The 20,958-nt window shown below is 39.7% G+C and overlaps 1 protein-coding gene across 3 annotated transcripts in view; it reads left to right on the top strand.

Moving 5' to 3' along the window:
- scaper (S-phase cyclin A-associated protein in the ER) overlaps positions 1–20,958 on the top strand; it is a 79,250-nt gene that overhangs the window by 37,998 nt on the left and 20,294 nt on the right. For all 3 annotated transcript variants that reach the window (XM_015964478.3, XM_015964475.3, XM_015964477.3), the window contains 3 exons: positions 4,478–4,543; positions 4,942–5,068; positions 13,827–13,942. In XM_015964478.3, the coding sequence (XP_015819964.1) occupies positions 4,478–4,543; positions 4,942–5,068; positions 13,827–13,942 (309 nt within the window). The remainder of the gene's footprint in view (positions 1–4,477; positions 4,544–4,941; positions 5,069–13,826; positions 13,943–20,958) is intronic.

Genomic DNA, 20,958 nt, shown 5'->3' with positions numbered 1-20,958 from the left:
AACCACGAACTTTATTTTAAACATATTTTGCTGTTGATTTATCAGAAGGTTGACAATAACTTTTTAGGCCTATAGGCCTACTGATGTACAGATTTTTAAAATTAAAAATAGCCTACTATCAATTGTATTGTCTTTTAGTGATGATAATAGTTTTTTATGGTATTTACTGGTTGTATTATTACGGTGGACCCTTTTTTTAACATCTTGCTTCAGTAAAAATGAATGTTTTTGTTTGCTTAAAAATCTACAGATTTATACTGTGAATTCCAATGTGCACAACCCCCAAAAGATGTAGTTTTACTTGAATGATACCGTAAAATTTAAGGTTTTCAGACATTTTCAACGTTACAAAATTTTATTGTAAAATGTATGTACATTTATTTTCACAGAAAATCATTATAATTTCAACATTTTATTACAGTAAAAAACTCCAGTCTCAAAATTAACGGTTATTGAATCTATGTAATACGTTAAAATGAAGTTTTTGGTTGTACGCTCCATTACCGTTGGAATTTGACGGTGTTTTACAGTATATTTTACTGACTTTTTTTACAGTGTAGTTTGCTTACCTAGTAGCTATTATTTCACACAAACTTTAGCAAACATCCCTTCTGAGGACTTTTATCTACAGTTTACAAGGGTTCTTAATTTCCTCACAAACATCAAGACTTCAATTTTGTGTCAGTTTTATATTTTCAAAAACTCAACTAATCTACCAAAATAGCCACAGCTGACGTGCGCTTCTGACTGGAACCTTTCTCAGTTTAGTTTTGTGAGTCTGAAAGTGTTTTGGAAGGGGTAAAAGTCGAGGCATAATCAAAGAAATTTGTGACTAATTTGCAACAAGCTAATTTCTTTTCAGTTGAATCATGTTTAAAAATTATAAATAAACCCAGGTGTTTTAAAGACAAAATCAGTGTTATTCTAAGTAAAAATTGTGTATTTTCTCACATTTTCAGGCTCCCAACTACTTATCCACAGTCACAACTCAGGGAATTTAGCCTTGTGGCTCTTTAACTTGTTGAAGAAAGCTACTTAGTTTTATTGTAATAAAAATATTGTGAAAAGGAAATCATTAGTGATAAAGAAGGGAGTTAAAATCCCATCAATCTATATGTACTGAAGTCCAGGCATCTCTTCATGATCATGACATTTTGAATTAAAAAAAATCACATTTCCTCACAAAATACTTGAGCTTCCTGTCTCAAACTGGTTTAAACAATCATAAAAATATTTACTAAATTCTGTACTCATCAGACTTGAAAACCGAGTTTTATGTAAACAAATCAATATTTTATATATTTTTTTAAAGCAAGAAATGTACTGGAATACTCCTATATATACTATAATATAGTCGCTGCCTTGTTTAAAATCGGTGGAAATCTTCAAAGTGATTTAAATAAGTCTGGTTTATGGTTTGTATTACTTCATAAAATAGGAATTCTGATTTTGGACAAATTTGGCTGACTACTCTGTTATCTTTTCCACTTATCATAGTTCTGAAGCTTCAGCATCCTGAATGTGTCTTCAGGGATGAACTATGAAAGCTGTTGTGACTGGGTGAAAACTGGCTTTCCTCTAGGCTCTCATAGATAAAAATGAGAATCAAGTTTTTTTAAGCAAATTTATTGCTGTTTTGCTTTTTAAAAGAGCCTATAAATTCTTACACTGACTAAAGAGACAATTACATGTTTAATCATCCATTTATCTTTGATGCTTTATTCCCACTAACGCTGTTTTTGCCTTTGTGAGGCTCAGCGGTGCTCTGACATCAACAACACAGTCCGCTTCTGTTCGCCATCACTCGGCAGTAGCCCCGCAGAGACCAGGACTCAAAAGCAGCAAGCCTTTAGAGGTCATAAATAACACAGAGCCCCTGTAAACATAAAGGTGAGCCACTTCACCGCTGTGTGGAAATGAAGCATTTTATTGGAACGCCGTATGGCGTTCGTAAAACCGAGTGGCTCTCACAGCACTTTGCTCAAAGCCGTCACGCAGTCCTGTCATGCCATAAAGCAGTGCACTCAACATTTTCTGGGTGGTGATTTGGCTGGCCCTCTTTAATAATAAATGTTTTTTAGGTAAAATAAGCTAATAAAGTTTTATGCTAGTGTCCTGCCAGCTGGTGTCAGCTGTTGGGTTGTGAGTTCAGCAACCAGAGCTTCCACTCCTCTGATGAAAGCTGCTTTCTTTTTGATGGTTGCTTGTGGTCCACTGAGCAAGGAACAGATCTGTGTGTGTGTGTGTGTGTGTGTGTGTGTGTGTGTGTGTGTGTGTGTGTGTGTGTGTGTGTGTGTGTGTGTGTGTGTGTGTGTGGTGATAATTATGGTTCTGACTTGTTTTAAAATAGGATTAACAAGGCCTGTGTTCATTAATTTATAAAATTATAAATTTTATACATTACAGCTTTATTAATTGTTTTGTGTTGCACATAGTGCCTTCTATTCTTCTGGTAAAAAGGATTTATTGCACATTTAACATGACCATAAAAAATAACTCAGCAGTTACTCCCTTTTTAACCCGATAAGGTATAAACCTGTCAGAGATTAAAATGCCAGTGTTATGAATGACAGAGCCAGCATCTTGCTCTTTATTTGTCCTGCAATCACACAATTTAAAATGATTATACAAAAGAATAAAAGTTGAGCCATGATGTCCATTATATATAGTTTAACACTACACTTTATTTACGTCTCTCTTGGATTACTTGTTCAAACTTTGAGTATTCATTAAAAACTCCATTTGTTTTTCTTTTGAATTTAAGAGTGAACAATGAAGTTGAACAATGAATTTAAAGAGAAGGTGTGTAGTTTTTACCATACATTTCTAGAAAGATCCATCGAAATGTTCATGAAATTTATAAACGAAATTATGTTCATTTGTTGAAAAATATTGGCGGCTTTGTAACATAAAACTATAAAAATCATGTCTAAAATACACGGGAGCGTGTTTAAGTCTTTAGGTGACGCCATATTATTCACTGTTTCCTTCTACAGGAGCCTGTGAGGACAAAATGCATTTACTGATTTGTAACAAGAGATTACAAAACTTTCCTCATTCATAAATGTTGCTGTTTACACATTTACCTCTTCACCTATTGCCAGTGATGAAAGGGAATCTGACGTGTTTGTTATTTAGCTTAAAGGTTGCACTCCCAGAGATTTTTGACCCTAATGACCATCCGTTGGTAAGGTCTTCAAAAACAAAAATACTGCTTGCTTGCAATGATTTAGGTTTACCTCCTCCTATCGCCAGGGAAAATACACATTGTCACTTTAAAGGTGTATAACTCTGAAAAACAATTTTTTAGATATTATTTCTGGTTATAATCATTCACTGAGTTTTTCATGCAGGCTGAACATGAAAATAGTCTCCCACACCTGCCTCCTGCATTAGGTTCTGATAGAAAATACATCGTAAAACTCTTGGATTTGAAAAGCCTGACAGATCTACATCACACTGTCACTTAACATTCATGAACTCGCCCATCTTGGCTCGTGATGGGGAATTTTGTTGTTTTAGTTTCCAGGAATCGGCAAACAACGTCCTGACTAGTAAAAGCTAACCATTAGCATTAGCAACACAACTACACAGAAAAACGTGTGTTATTTAAAACATCCACGTTGCAGTCAATGGTAGAGTTGCATTGCCGTTATCCAATCTAAGGAGAGATAAGAGTCCAAATCCTGCCGTGTTTTGCCACTCTCTGCAGCAGCAGACTTATTGGTGCTGATGTAAGTGGTTATGGGCTTATTTGCCCCGAGTATGGCTTGTAAGGTTTTTATTCCTCCCAGAGACGACTGCAAATGTATTGATTAAACGAATTTCCCACACCTTTTAAGATTTTAGATAACTTGTCATCTTACAGTGATGCCATTTATTCTTTTCGATTAAGTGACTGTCCTTGAATAAAGGGGATTAGAAAGTAGGACATAGTTTACCAATTAGCATCATGGACAAAGCCACCTGTGTGAGTTCCAGGACATAAGTCTCTGAGTCCATCAGTGTTGGGATGGATCACATGAAGGTGCTCTGTCAAATTGTGATCAATAGTTGCTCATTATGTTTGGAAAAGCCTGATTAAAAGATAAGATCCCTCACCATGGTTTCTCCAACTAATGGCACACAAGCAGAAAATGTCTTGTGACATTTCAGACTTCTTCACAGGTGTGTTTCTACTTATTTCTCCATGATTTTCTTTGACTGCAGGATGCTGGGAGAATTGATCCTTATCTGACACAAAAAGAAAGGAATATAAAAAAATGCTTACTAAAATTGAAAGACTTAAATATTGGTGATTAGAACCAGCAGCTAAACAGTTGTTTCTTTTGAAAAAATGTCTGATTGCTTTAAGTTGTTACATGACGAGTGGGTGACTGGTAAAAAAAAAACTTGTTTTACATGTTTGCGTTCTTTACTAATAAAAGTATTTTAAAATGTATGTTTCCAAGATATTTCTCTACTTTTTTTTCTGCAGAGCAAAGGAATATGAAACGTCATTGGAGGCAAAGAATCAAGTCTCAGACTCTCCATACAAAGCCAAGTAAGGGCTTCCTTACACCCCCCCCCCCCCCCCCCCATACTTATTTTTTTACATGTACTGCAATCTATTTGGTCATGTTACAATTTCAATGAAATTTCTTATTGCATGGTAAAAAAAAAACACAAACATTATTTGCTGAATCATTGTAGTCAGTCAATTGTCCTATTAAATTAGTCTGCTAAATTACAAAAAATAATTGCATCAACTCACATTTGCAGAGCTATATCATGTTTTCCTTTAAACGTTTAGCTTAAAAAAGTGCTAATATCAATTTAAACATGACTTGTTCAGACTAGCTAATGAACTGACTCAGTTAAAGATTAGGATCTGGTACGAACTGTAATTTAAACATATTTTGTTTTGTGTATTTTCACTTTCTATCTTCCCTTTTCCCCCAGGTTGCAGCGTTTAGTGAAAGACCTTCTGAAGCAGCTGCAGGGCCAAGATGGTGGGCAGTGGGCCAACACCAAAGCCTCTGGTCTAGACAGAACTCTTGGAGAGATCTCCCGCATCTTAGAAAAACAGGTACGATAACAGAAGTTGTGAACAATATAATAACGTTTTGGGTTATTTTACTATTAGTTTAACTGATGTTTATAGTGTTTTGAAACATTTTACATTTTGTATGCAAATAATACACCTAGGAGGATTTAGTTTTGTTCCTTGTTTTCGATTTCTGTGCTGATTATTGGTTTTGCTGAGTTTCACCCTTCCAGCATAGAATATCATCTACTCTAAACCAACTTGCCCTTGGTTTCTGGCTAACAAAGACCAGATTAACTGATTTTACTGTCCACATGTTACCAATAGAGGACGTTCCTAGCCTTGGAGACGATATCCTGGGCTTGCCTGACTCAAATGTCACTGTTTAGATGATGGTAAACGTGATATACCTTTCAAAATTACTTTAAGGACAAGTAAAACCTTTCAAATTTTTACTGGATGTTTTTTTTATTACATGCATAGATTCTGTGTATAATTATTGCTTATTTAAATTTTAAAACACTTGTTAATGTTTAACCGAAATAAGGATTAAAACACCTGCTGACATGTTTACGATGGGATGAAAATACAGCCCGCTTCCTGCATGGGGACATAAATTTTATACCAAGTTGTGGTTTGAAACCATCATAACAGCCTTCAGTGCGTGCTCCTGGGTGTGAGGATAGAGAGCTTATGGTGTCCCTGCAGTAATGATGAGGATGGCTGGAAGGGCCATTACCAAATTTCCCTAGAGAGGCGAATTAAGAGCCGGCAGAGGTGGGTGGCACGGCGTGTTTGTAAGGGACGAGGAGGGGACCAGCGTGATATGCGTAGCGCACAAGCTGTTGCTACATGAGGGGGCTCCTCCCCTTAGCTCCACATACTCCCAGTGGGAGGTCAGAGGTCAGTGGGCCACAGGAGATGTGCTCCATTCAACAGCAGTGTTGCAGGCAAGAGCAGATCAAGGCTCCGTCTGGGAGCTTTTGCTTTGTCTTTCTCTTCCGTTTAAAGCAGATTGCCACTCTTGTGACGAGTTCTACTTCAACACCTTCTTGCACAGATGTCCAACCAGAGTTGTGTGGAGCAATGATTCACCGGCGAGGCAGCCCGAGGAACATTTCCTTCTCTAATCCTTTGACAAAGTCAAATAAATAGAGTCTCTATCAACATTGCTGTCTCGCCCCTGAGTCACTTCTAGTTGGGATCATTTAGATTATTTGACCTAACAAGCATCTCTCATGTCATTGACTCACCTAGAGATTTGTTTTTTTCTCTCTCTATCTGATTCAGTCTCCACTTTCTTGACTAATTCCTTAGACAACAGTCACCCCCCACCCCCACCACAGCTAGTGTCTGACCCAAACGTGTTTCTCCCTCTGAGGCCTTTAATGGTTTGTTTAATGTCAGACCTGATTTTTTTTTCTCCATGTTGGGCAATTTGGGAAAAGCAACTTCTTTATCCCCTTTACGCTATCATTATCCACGGTGTCTGTTTATTTATCATCCCAGTGTTTACTAACACTTGCAGTTAAGCAGTTCGTCTGCATGAAAAAGAGACCGCATTTATGACAGTTTGGAAACTTTCAGGAATGTGTTGTCCAAGAGCCAAAATCTGCAGACAGTATTTACATTTTCATTTGGTAGCTGTCAGAGTCTGGTTTGGCTGACTGGAGGGACTGATGAAGGTTTGTTCGGGGGACATGTTGAGGTTGGTGGTGGGGGGGCAAAGGGCAAAGTTGCAGGATAACACGGTTTCTTGGTCGGGCCTCCAGCAGACTGACAGATGCAACCCAGGTCTGCAACATCAGAACTTGGTCAAAAAGAGCAGAAATGCCATTTAGTTTAACTTAAAATGTTTCCATTTTTAGTTAAAATGCATTTTATATTTAAATCAGAGGGGCACTACACAGATGAGTCACGTTATGACCACCTGCCTTATAACTAGGGGTGTTCTGGAATGGGATTTACTTAGGTTTTTTTTTTTTCATAAACACCATCGAGTCCCTTCAGATTTGGAGAGTTTTGAGGGCAGATGGCGCAGCCAAGTCTTTCCTGTACCTCCCCTGAACCGTTAGCCTGGCCTGCCAGACTCGTCCTCTGTTTAGTTCTGCACAGAGAAAAGTCTGGTAACTCACAGGCAGAGGGGCACATGAGGGGCGGGACTAGGCAGCTCAAAAATAACCAATCAGAAAAAAGACGGAAATGCCGACTGTACCACATGACGCTGTAGTTTTTTAGCTGTAGTAAAAAAGACGTCTGGCAACGGCGCAAACATCTTTTTTTTTTTAAAGAAGAAATGTTTTTAGCACGTCTACTTGTTGTAGTTTTAAAGACGTTCAAGTCAATTAGAACAGAGGAAAGAGCCGCAGCGAACTCCGCTTCAATCGCCATGTTTATGACAAACTCGGCGTTGTGGTGTGTGACGTACGATACTCAGTGCTGATTTCCTCGGTTAGAATTCTCACGGGGTGGGGTATTTTGAATAGGAGAGTTCCCAGACCCTTTCTCTGTGCAGAATTAAACCGAGGAGGAGTCTGGCAGGTCAGGCTACAGAACCGTTGTTACTCAGGTTTTAGGAGGTTTGCTACTGTATGGGGGAGATGTGGAGGGAAAAAATGTTTAAGAGGTTTGCAGGAATAAATAATACCCATGTGAGTGGATTGCATTGTAATAAAGATACGCTTTACTAGCCAGTGATCTATTGTAGAATTTCCCCTTTTTTGTCTGGACGTTCCAACTTGAGGTTATTGACACTGAATCAGCTTGAATAATTTTTTTTTTGTCTTTTTCAAATGTAAATATGTTATGTAAAAATCCAATATACAAAACAATCTTAGACCTCCATGAAAACTCTGCATGTGCCTTTGGATCTTTGGAACATTCTTAACGAGTCACCATCTTGGGAATCATTGAATCATTAAATTAGCTTCAGTCTGCTCCCAAAGGGCTTTTCTTTATTTATATCTTTCTTTGCCACTAAACCTGGGTATGGTGGTGTGCCTCTGAGCTGCTTGTGTTGGTTATGATCTGTGGTTGGATTTTATTCCGCTCAAGCCTTTGATTAATCAAAGTTAATTTAATAAAATAAACATATGTGGTGAGCAAAGAGCAAATGCAGAACTAGGTAATTATACAGTTTACTAAATTATGCCATATCCTGTGTAAACCTAGGTTCATAGTTATTAAGAGTTAAAAACATTTACTTTAGCAGCTTTGACGTGGTTTAAAGTTAGTTAAGCTCAGTTGTTGACATTAATCTGTGGTGAGGGTCATTGTGTACGAGTCTGACTAAAGTCACAGATTAAAGTTAAACTTTGTTGTTAATGAAGTCTTTCTTATGTCGTCCATCTGTTTGTAGGACTACACCATTAAGACGGTGTCGTCCTCTGTGCTTTAATTAAAATGTCTGGTGGGAGGAGACTACAGTGAGCTGCAGACACAGTTACAGGAATCACCAGCTGCCCGGGCCTTTCCATCAGCTGGTGAAACAATAGTCACTCTGGGCGATAATTGGATGGGATTGCCCCTGTTGTATAATTTAAAAGTGAATTTGTCCTCATGTCCTAATGTTCATCTATTCATAAATCATCCTACTGTTTTCTTTTTTCTTTCTCTTTGAAGGAAAATTAGTTTTTACTTGTTATTGATGACTTCCAAGCTGGTGGCAGACAGAAAACCCCTTAAAGGTCCATTGAAAACTTCATCTATCTTTTATTTATTTATTTATTTATTTATTTATTTGTTTGTTTGTTTGTTTGTTTGTTTGTTTTTGCCGTGCACAAAATTTTTGCTTTTTGGACCCACTGAAATGAATGTTTTGACTTGAATGAGGTGGTGATTTACCTAAAAGGTTTTCAAATGATGAACATGGCCATGGACTATAACATCACCCATTCAGGACATGATGCAGTGTTGAATTTTCTCACTTTCAGCTCTAAAAAGTTTTAGCTTAAAAACAAAACGAAAGCCTGTAACAAACTGTCACATTACAAAGGTGTGCAACATCTGTTTGTTTGCTTTAGTTGAAAGATGAAAATGTTCTAGAAAGGTCTCATTTTAAAAGCACTGACATGCAAAGGCAACTTGGTTTTTGGTTGTGGGTTAAAAGTTAGGTAATAAGTAGGAACAAAAAGCCGAGCTAGCGTACAAGGTACTCTATAAAGTAATCCAAAGATTGTTCAGTTAATAACTTCCAGAATCCAATTCAAAATTCTGTTATACGTATACATTCAAAGCCATCCATAACCTAGCTCCACCGTACCTCTCAGACCTCCTTCATCCTTCAACCTCCACCCGTTCCCTCAGGTCCTCCTCCTCCATCCACCTCTCAGTCCCACCTTTCCGTCTGGTCACTATGGGGAGCAGGGCCTTCAGCCGCTCTGCTCCCCAGCTCTAGAACTCACTTCCTCCTGACCTCCGTAACATTGATTCCCTCACTCTCTTTAAAACCAGACTCAAAACTCACCTGTTCCGTCTAGCATTCCAATAATTACTCTCGTTGCTCCAATCTGTCTGTTTGTTTTATGCTGTTTTATCTTTTATTGTTGTGTATTTTATCTCTGTAAAGTGTCCTTGAGTGTTCAGAAAGGCGCTGTTGAAATAAAATGTATTATTATTATTATTATTATTATAAAGTACTCAATAGCTGCAGCCCTGGATGCTTTCATAAGAACTCTAAATCCAAATTATACACCTAAAATGACAGGAAACAGGCTAGAAACACATGTCTATTATTAATTTAAAGTTTTTGCAAATTGGTGAAATGTTGGTCAACTTTAAAGGGACTTAACGGAGTTTTTAATTTTTATGCTCGCGATTGCCCCCTCAGGCCAAAAGCGTAACGGCAGCGTCAATAGTAGGCTCGTGTACGAGGCGTGCATGCTGTACGTGCACACTCCTTAACGAAAATAACAGCTGAGACAGTCCTCTGTGTGTGTGTGTGTGTGTGTGTGGGGGGGGGGGGGGACAGGAGAACGCGCAGCTAATTAATTAAATAATTTGGTCCTGTACCTTTCTCTTCAGCACAGCCGACAAAGGTTTATGATGGGTCAGTCTTCCTGCATGCTCAGATCATTCCCTGCCCTTGCTTTAAAAATTGTTCCAAAATGAAAGTTGAACCCACATCTTTTTTATCTGTGAATTCAATGCCGTTCGGCGAGTCTCAAAAAAAAATTTGGGCATCTTACTGTAAAAAAAAATATACCATTAATGTAAAAAATAAACTCTAAATAAACTATGTTCACATCCAGAATCGAACCCGGGTCTTCTGCACGAAAGTCCGACGTCTTACTAGGTGAGCTGAAGCACCAGTGACGTCTTTCATATCTGTAACATTTATATCCTTGATAACAGCTGAAACAACGTTCAAAGAACGGTTCGGAGCGAAAATGGCAATTTTGTTGCTAATTTGCAGGAAATATCTAGAAGAAAGTAGCTAAGGTCCTCAGAAATGTAGCTAGGTTCATCACTAGGCGTTAGGAACAGCGACAAAGTCGCTGAGTTGGCACTTCCTCACTCTCTGCTGCTAAAGCTACTGATAACAAATGCTACGGGCTATGCCTGAGCGTGAACGCGCATGAAGCAGCCTGCTCGACCCGAGCAGCTCTTTTTCTGTGATTTTACAGAAAAACAGGCAATCACAGTAAAAATGCCAGGGCTCATTCTACAGGACCAGGGCATTGCAGGAGAATGTATGAAGAAGAAATGTATTATTTCTATACATGTTTTGGCTGTCAAACTTCCATAATGCCCCTTTAAGGCTAACCCCCAAATTTCTCTACCTCCGCTCCGCTCCGACACGAACGCTGGAGCAAAATCGGTCCCGTTGTAGTCAATCAGAGCAATTCTACTACTGCGGCCGTGCTCCGGCAGTGCGGCGCCGCCCTCTGTTCCGGCGTCCGGCAAAAATAGAATCGATCCTATTTTCGCCGGACGCCGGAGCACCTCCGCAGTAAATGGACAGAAATCACAACTGCCCAACAGGAAAAGGAGCAAGCACAACTTCCGTTTTTCACAATAAATCGATAAACAAAATGCGTTTTTTGTTTCATATGCACAGGTTTAACAACTTTTAACAACTATCAATGGCGGCTGAAGTTTAAATGCACAAAAGTAAGCCATAAATACAGTTTCCACTATCAAAGTAGTCACACTTTGTTGATCCAAACACTGCTGATCTCTCAACACAAATGATGGGCAGATTAAACAGTTCATGCCGATGCTTCTCCCACACAACGGGTGTTTGGACCTAACTTCCGCGTTTTTTGCTCGGACTGTATCGCAAGATCTCGAAAATCCCGCGCATGCTTGTTTACCCACCTCAGGTCTCCGCACCGGAGCGGAGCCGTTGTAGAGCACGTACCAATAAAAATTGAGTTCGGAAGCGAGCGGCTGCAGAAGGCGGGGGCGGACCGGAGTGGAGGTAGTGGAATTTGGGGGTAAAACATTGCCAGGCAAGCCATCCTATATATGCAAATATATAGTCGACCCATAGACTGAACTCAGTCGAGGGGCAGAACTTACGTTTGTTCTTTCTAACTGTCTCCACATGCTAATGATCAACAAACGTGATGTACTCACTGCTGCTGATGCCAACGGGGCAGTCCACCAAACACTGTCAAGGAAGACACAAATGTGTCCTTTAATTAGAAAAAGGATACAAGTAATTGTTTCTGCTCTTGACTCAAAGAAAAGCAAAAGTCTAAATGGTCTGAAGTTGGTGCCAATGTCGTATCAAACAAACCGCTGCTATTTTTGTTGTTTTGCCCTGTTGCAGCAACATCTCGCCCACCAAACCGATAGAGTGCTGTGATTGGCAAAACACAAGACTGGTCAGGCCTGCTGAGGCTCAAATGGAGCGTGGCTGAACTGATCTGCAGAGCAAAATCCTTTTGCTTCTACTACAGTCTGTCCAAATTTCTAGACTAGCTAAAGTATCCATTTAAGTTTTAAAACAATGCAGCACATCTTGACTAAATTAAATTGCTAATTATTCAGGACATCTAGAAATGCTTAGCTTTCTCTTAGCTCAAAGAAGCTAACATTAGTTGTCTGCAAATTCCTGTTTCGTTGCTTTATCTTTGAAAAGATGAAAAAAAATCATCACTTAATGTTGCTTCTTTCATTATTTCTTGATGTTTTATTTGAGAATATTTCTACCCTGGTCTGTTTTTGATTTCTGGGAACATGTGTGCACAGAAACTTCCTGAAGTTCATATGGCAGTTAGAAGCTAATCTCTCCATTCTTATTGTTCTGTCATCACAACAGATACATCTGTCGTCACTGCAGAAAAGGAGAGAACATGCCTTAAAAAAGGGTATATTCTGTTCTTTTACAGAAGACAGCCAGGACTAGGCAGGTCCCAGTGACATCCTTTAATACCCTTTGATAAGCTGCTATGAAAGCGCTGCATATTCCCATTTGGCCTGGAAGCACTGAGGTAGGCGTGCTGATGGGAGAGAGGTTAAGCCGAGCTCAGTGAATGAGACCTAATTGATTAGACATGGAAACTGCTGGTAATGTACAAAAAAGGAAGTCGCAATACACCTTTACAAACACTGCTTAGACTCTTTAGACAACCTTTGACACCCTTCTCATTGTGTTGAGACATCTTTAGCATGTTTAACATTTTTTTAGAGGGGTTTTCTGAGTTACTCACTCGGCAATCATTGAGTCTAACTCTGGAAATGAGAAGCCGTTACCTTAGCAGCAAGCATGAACGACGGATGAAGAGCTTACCTATAATTTGGGAAAGCACTTCTCTCTAAATGTGTTCAGGCTTGTTAGCAACTTCCCATGTGTAGAACAAAAGCTCTGTGAAGTGCTTGGGTTTTAGGGCTGTCACAGTGCTGAGGAGATCCTAGCCTCATCAGGTGACCTGCGGTGTAACACGGCTGTAACAGGGTGGCCCTCCATCAGCAGCTCTCTGCCAGTTCCTGTCTTTCCTGTCGATCTCGGCACAAACATGCCTGGTAGCCAGAACTGGATTTATACTTGTTGATGTATAAGAAACTGTAGCAACAGCACCAGCCTACTGCCAATTTCTCCATCATCACAGGTAGCTGGGACTAATCTTTTTTCATGTGTTTACTAATCTAAGGCATTGAGGTATAGTGGATAATTTTTTTCCCCATTTTTTGTGAAATTTATGTTTGTCTTCAACTTTTTTGGTGTACACACTAAGCTGTTAGCAAGGAAAAATGCTCTTTTTTTTGCGTTTTCTTTTTCCATGGAGCAGTAGAGGTTGCAGTGTAATATAGAACAACAATAATGATTACCACATGGAAATGTACAGCTAAATTATTAATTTTTGTTTATTAAAATGGTAAACCTCCTGGTTTGTGAATTTGAAATTCTAGATAATTCTGTATAAAGTTTTAAAGGTTTGGTGGGAAAATGTGTTTCTACAACACAATAAACTGCTCCTCCTACCTCACTGTATAGCAGTGCAGTAAAATTATGTATTTTTTCTTAATGAATAGATTCTTAAAAATTGCCCTTTGCCGAATTGGCATTTTCTCAGTTTCACTTGTCATCCGTTCAGACCACCCTCATGATAACTAGAGCCTGCAGACCATTTGCCTTTAAGTGAAATTTGACTGCTGTGGGGTGGAGTCATTCTGTACGCTTTTTGAGATTAAACAGGAATACTTGTGGGACTACTTTGTTTTAGATTTTAGTCCCTGGGCTCAGTTGGACAGAAAAGGTTTCCCTCTCTGGTGAGAGCTGTGTAATCCCCTGTCTGCTGGCTACTCACTCTCCTCCTGACTGTAACGTTTCTTTCTGTCTTTGCCTCAACAGAACAATGCAGACCAAGTGGCCTTCCAAGTGGGTGGTGGCCTGTCCGCTTTGGAACAAATTTTGCAAGTCATCTCTGCTGCTTCTACGCCCACCGCAGTCCCCCGTATTCCTCTCAAGTGAGTACTACTTGCAAAAGTGAAAAATTGGTTTCATTTTCAGAACATTAATACACAAACCAGTTGTGGCTGAGACCTGTGAAGCCATTGACATCAATTATCTACTACTAGCTATGTTTTGATCTCACCGTATGGCGTTTCTAATTCATAAGCTGTTTGTGTTAATGCAAATTTCACAATACATTTTGCATAAGATGAAGCTGTAATCTGAGATTTATATTACTAAAGATATTAAATTATACATTTGAATTTAAAAAATCAGTCTGTGTACAAGTGAGTATATACAATCACTGGCAAAAACAGGGGAAACAGTCGCTGAACAAATGTAGAGAAGATTAAAGTACAATTTTTTTTTCTAGCAGAAATTTCAATTTTTATTTTCTTTAAATAAAGTTTCAGCACATTATTCACGATGAAATGACATATCACCAAAACATTAAAAGCCATTATTTTAATAATGCAAGGAGGAAACGGGAGCCAAGAATAACTTTCAAATGCATTTATTAACAAAAAGACAAACTGCAAAGCTTCTCCAGCATTGTTTTACTAAGATGGGTGACCTAATTGTTTAGTTTAAACTATATGGAGCCTATGTCTCCTCCCCTTTTGGTCAGCTCATGGGTTCCTGGAATAAAGATAAAATGAATCCAAGTGGACAGGGCTATAAAAGCTATTTTCTGGTCCGCTTTGCCTTACGCCCTGAATCACGCTTAATCGTGTGCATTTCAATGTCTGTCACATACTTTGAGATTTATTAGCTAAAAAGGTCTAAAAAATTATGTTCCACATCTCCTCTCCCCCAGCGTAGCTGCTACTTACCACACGGCCAGATATATAGTGGTTTTCTCCATGTTTAATGCTCCTTCCTTTATCCAGGATAAAGGATTCAAACATTGTATATTTTCTTTTATTGTCTGGTTTGATGACGTCAATTTGGTGACACAAGCATTTGTAGTCCCCTACGTCTTTTCACACAAAACCTAAAATTATTTGCCGCCTGTCGAAAAGAAATGCCTTCTTGGCATCAAAATGTGTCTTTAAAATTCACGGACATCATATGTGAAATCCATGGCACATATCAAACGGGATTAGAAAATAACTTTTATCCGCTCATACACTCCCATTCTTTTTTGTTTTGGCGGTTGGGGACCCATGGTCCAGAAGTAGATGAGTGTGACTTAGGCTCCCTGCAGCACCAAACTCTTGACGCATTCTACCCGTTTTCGTCGATTAACTAACTCTGTAATGGTTTGTGTCATCAGAAATATTCAAATGCCTTTTAAGTCCACTTGCGCCGGGGACACACCGGCCGCGGAAGCGCCGTGAAGCGCCGAGAAGCGAATCGCTCAGGAAATTCGGCCACTGCTCGCCGCTCCTCAGTTCAGATCAGATGCGCCCCAGTCGAGGCGCGCCTCGGCTCAGCTGTAGTTTTTCTTTTAAACACTTGGTGTCCTCCATTTCCTCTCTGCCTTTTCTCAGCTCTTTTCCTCTACGTGTGTGTGTGTGTGTGTGTGTGTGTGTGTGTGTGTGTGTGTGTGTGTGTGTGTGTGTGTGTGTGTGTGTGTGTGTGTGTGTGTGTGTGTGTGTGTGTGTGTGTGTGTGTGTGTGTGTGTGTGTGTGTGTGTGTGTGTGTGTGTGTGTGTGTGTGTGTGTGTGTGTGTGTGTGTGTGTGTGAGAGAGAGAGAACCTATGGTATGAGTTGTTTCTGCCAGTTGAATCTCTTGGAACCCGCTCCAATTCTGCAGCTGTATCCTAGCAGTTTCTTCCAAAACGGGTACGTAAATAATCATGTTTTTCGGGGGTCGTACAGCTCCTCGTGTTTCTCAACTTCCATAATTAATTTAAAGTCATCCATCTTAACTGCTTGCCTCAGACTTTCTGCCTCTCTGTCCTGTTTGCTCCATGAAAAGACACCCAAAACCACACTCCCCTTCACGTGATCACACACGTACACAAGTTCGATGTGTGTGTGTGTTCCGGTGTGTTTGTGTGGTTTTTCTGCAGTGTCTGATTACGAACACATTTGACTATTGCGGAATTTTATTTTGAAATGCTTTATTTTGTTAACTTTACCGGCCTGCCTCTTATGTCTAGGTTTGACTTCCTGCCAGAATTGACGCGATTCACCCGTGGCTCGCGAAAAAAATAGAGCCGACGCCGAAATGATCGCTGCACGGCGCGGGCTGGAGGGCGCGAGGCGATTCGCGGCGCTTCGGCGGCCCATGTGGTCTATAGAATAGCTTGACAAGGGCGCCGAATGAAGGCGGTCCCATTTTCGCGGTGCTTCCGCGGCCGGTGTGTCCCCGGCGTTAGTGTTATTACGGTAAATCCTGTTTCACTGTTGCTCTGTATCACACTCGTGAATGGTTCAGAATGAGGGACAGTAAATTAGCAATGGAGACAGATGACCGCAGCCATTATTAGTGTTTGCTGAAGCAGCGCTATGAAAAGAAAAACAAAATGACCAAATATGCCGCTCTGTTAACAATTGGGTCTTGGCTCTTGTAATCCTTCTGCTTCCACCCACCGCTCACTGTTGCCGCTGTAACGTTTTTAAAACCTGGGGGAAATCCCATATGTGTTAAATAGGTGATGCAACCGATCCAGGGTCAGTCAGGAGCACAGCAACAAAAAAAATCCTTTGTTGATCATGTGATCACGTTGTTTGAAGTTGCAATTTCGATCAGAAAACAATATAGTTCAGCCCTTCTGAAGGCCTCATAACAGTGTAAAATAAATATTTCCAAATTATCAACGTGGTTTTATTTTTAGTAGAGACACGAATTAGAATTCCTTTCTTTGTGACTGTTTCTGTAGTTTCATAACCTGAGTTATCGGAGTTCAAATCTACTCATTTGGCTGTAATTATTGCATTTGAATAATTACTCTAATGTTTAACAAGGCTGCTTTCCAAGAAAAAGAAAGGTGTTAAATTTCATCAGTCAGTTGGTGTTTGTTCTTTTCTTTGGAATACAAACTCCCATGTGTTGCTTAGAGTATTTTTGAGTTGGGGAGGATCCATCGTTTCGTTGGTCTACCAGTACATAACCTCAGTGAGGCTGCTGTACTCAGAAGTGGGATTCTGTAATGGACTCGAATGGCCTTATGCTCCCATTCATTAGCATTTACTGGTCTCTCAGTCTCTGCTAATGGACAAATGCTTCTTATATTTATAAGGCTTTTAAAGGGCATTGCATGCGTATTGATTTTTCCCCCCACTTTTTCCAGTCTCTTAATCTCAGTCTTTTGTAATATGAAGGTTTTTGAAGCTCCCATTTTGGAAGAAGCATAATGTGAAATAGTTTCTTCAAGCAGAAAATGTGTGACCAGTCATGCACAATGGATTCACTTACACTGTGTGCCTCTGTGTATTTTTTGTAATCTGTTTACAGTTTAAGCAAACTTTGCATCTGATGTGACTTTTGTTGTTGCTGAGCTGCTGAATTGTTCTGTGGTTTATTTATTTTAGTTCATGACGACATCTCATTGGGTCTTTCATTGTGAAAAGCACATTGGGACAGATTTTACTCTTGCCACTGCAGCTCATGACAAGGTGCAACACAATGATGCATCCTGGCCGTCTCCTTATCACAATCTGTCTCCTGGTTGGCTGTGTGGCCTTAATGGGCAGCTGTATGGACACCAGCCCCAGTGTGCTACGTTATCTGTTTACAGAGATGCTGCTGTATTGATCACCTCCTCCCACCAGATAAGCAGAGTGATTTACAAAAAAAAAAAACAAAAGCACCTGCCGAGATGCTTATGCCATATCTCTCCCCGAGGAGTCTGATTCCATCTTGTTACCATTACATTAATGAGCTAATTCCTCTACAAGTCTCTGCTAATGTTCTGGTGTAACCCCGTGGTCACTGGAGTGTGTAGATCAGAGTTTATGCAGCTGCCGTCAAGAAGCTTAACTGGTGAGGTGGCATTTTAGAAAATAAAAACATAACAGCATCTTTGCTATAAACCCCTTTACTAATTAACAATCTAGCAATCTTATTAATGAAATTCACTTGCATTTCGGTAAATCATATTCAGAAACATTTCAACCATCTGATTACATCACAACCGTGTGTGTGTGTGTGTGTGTGTGTGTGTGTGTGTGTGTGTGTGTGTGTGTGTGTGTGTGTGTGTGTGTGTGTGTGTGTGTGTGTGTGTGTGTGTGTGTGTGTGTGTGTGTGTGTGCGTGTGTGCGTGTGTGCGTGTGCGTGTGTGCGCGCGCGCGTAATATTTTCTGTGAATCATCCTACTATTTGAGGTCCAGTGGTGTAGAGGAGCTACAAGTATTATTTTTATCATTCTCTGTTGATGTTTTTCTCCATTAAAGGCTAGACTAACATGAATATTTTAGGAGCTCTGATTTTTTTATGTTAAATAAAACTTTGAAATATACTAAACATGCCAATTTAAGGCATAAGTTATAAAAATCTGTTTGTTTTTTTGCTTAAAGTGGCAGTGTGTAGTATCCTGGCGCTAGGGGGCAGTACAAACATTTCAGGGTCGTTTTACACCATATCGCCGTGACTGTTGCTAGTTTAAAAAAACACTACAGTAAATGTTACCTGTGGAGCAGAAAGCATGTGACCTCTGGTTGGCGTGACTCCTCAGACTTTGATGGTCCTTCAGTTAATTCCATCAAGAGAATGCAGTGCCGATTGTAGTTTTCTGTCATTGTAGTTTCTGGATCTGCTCGGGGTCCTGCGACTGCTGATGATGTCATCATACTACGGCAATACCTCTTAGCCAAAATATATCAATATTAACTGTACTGACAAATGAAAAAATCATTTTATTAATTAAAATGTACCAATTTACCAACATTTACCTATTTAAAATTCACCAGCTTTTTATTAGCCTTGCCTTTTGCCTTACAAAAACAGCTATGTTGGTTGTTTAATTTCACTAATTATCTACCTGGAGCATCATTATTTTCATCATTTATTTTCATTATTAGTAGTGGTGGTAGTCTAAGCAGCCAACATGCTTTTCCTTCACTGCAGAATCATTTTTCAGTTCAAAACCAAAAGAACAAAAATAAAGATTTTGCTTACAAATTAACACAAAGACATTGAAGTAAAATAATATAATAAAACAACCCAAAACACCTCTGAGGCCACTGTATTGCCTTTTTGGGACAGACTATAATCTTGTACCTGTGCTTTAACAACGAGACAGCGCTCTGATGATAACTAGTGAGCTTCGGAGAAACTTGCGTGTTAACCAATGTGTATTTCCATCACCATCTCACATGACCTGTTGTATCCTGTGAAATCAAACCTCCTACCAGTGGTTTTATTTCAGGATGTTTTCCACCATTCGTAAATGTGTGTGCGCTTGTGTGTGTGCATGGCCATGTGAATGGCCCTGTGTGACTGCTCATCAGATTTCTCTTCTTTCATACCTGGCCAGTGTGGCACAACACCCAATGTAGATGTCTTGGAAGCACTCAGGGTAACGGAGAGATCAACAGCAGAATCAAATTAAATGTCATTTAGATAGCCGTGAATGAAGGGATTGTTGGACAGCACAAGGAAATGGATTTGCTCCTCCTCACCTTTTTTCTATTTTGGCTTGGGGTTCTTTTTCTTCCCTTGTTTTAGAGGCAGGGGCTCAACCTGATCTGGAAGTTAGTCCGATTTCTGTAGCACGGCTCCCGTCAGGCTCGACTGCACACACAGGAAAGGCACAGAAAAGGGTGAGGAATGTGAAACTGAGGTTGAGGAGCAATGATCTGTGGGCTGATAACTCAAGGCAGTGACAGAAAGCATAAAGAGCCTTTTACATGCTTGTTGTAGTATTGTCAGTCCAACCTACATTTGAGATTTATAAATAGACTGGGGTTATTTTAGTAAAATTATTCAGAAAACAGTTAATAAAAATTTTTGTGGGTTTATTTGGGATATTTGGCAAGCATAAAATGTAAATCTGATTCAGATTCCTAATAGTTTTCTCAGATGTTAGGATTTCAAACCGAGAGGTCATTGGGCTCCTAATCCCCTGCTAAACCTTTCCCTTATCACGAGTGGGCACGTGGACATCCAGGTCAGAGCCCCAGAGGGCTGCAGAGGGGTTAGACAGGATCAGGTGTGCTCCATTCCTTTACCTCGGGGCCTCATTTCTTTACAGACCTGAAAAGATTTACAGGTAAAACAGTTGTAAGAGGTTAACCAGTTGGTGCTGGAGAGCAGATTACATTGCTTAATTGTGTGTGTCTGACTTTCTCTCAAGTCTCCTTGATTACCAGCATTAAATCCGCCTGTGAGGTCCACCCGTTAAAACTTACACAAGAAGTTTACGATTTCTATTTGCTAATCAGAAAATGATCATGCGGTAAGTGAGTTGCGGTTCTTAAAAATTACTCAAACTGTTGAGCATAGTGTTTGTTCAAGGAGAAGCTCGTAGCTCTGCTTGTGGAGAAACGTCCTGCTCGGATTAAGTGGCGACCACAATCCACATAACATTTTTCTGCAACATGAGAAAGGCTGTTGTGGCACTTTACTAAATTGTACCTCATCGAGGCGAGGGGGTGGATTTAGATTGTGAGATTCCCAGAGAGGCTGTACTATCGAGTGTCATGCTCATCAAGCTCAATTAGGTGGGAGGAAACCAAAGACAGATCACTGTAATGGCTCATTGTACCAGTTGGTGTCGAGGCATAACTCAGACAGGCTTTTGACAGCCTTCTCATTTGTTCAGAGATGACCAGGGACCCAAGTGATTAGCTTTGTTACAAAGCTGTTGTATGCTCGTTACATGGAACCAAGGGCCCAATCTGTCCCTCCAGACTTCAAGGGATTCAATTAGTACATGCTTTGCAAGTCAGGGACAGAAAACATGCAATTTAGGTTCTATTGTTAAAAAACAAGCTTTTTTTTTTTGTCTAACCGAAAACCTAAACTTTTTAAATAAATGAATAAGTAGAGGTTTAAGAAAATAGCAACACAGTAAAATATCTTAATTTTTTGTGTTATGACACTGAATAGATATTTAAAAGCTGTGTATGTGTTTTATAT

Source organism: Nothobranchius furzeri, chromosome 4, assembly GCF_043380555.1.
Source record: "Nothobranchius furzeri strain GRZ-AD chromosome 4, NfurGRZ-RIMD1, whole genome shotgun sequence".
NCBI lineage: Eukaryota > Metazoa > Chordata > Actinopteri > Cyprinodontiformes > Nothobranchiidae > Nothobranchius > Nothobranchius furzeri.
The sequence above is the reverse complement of the archived record's forward strand: the minus strand, read 5'-3'. Positions and strand labels throughout refer to the sequence as shown.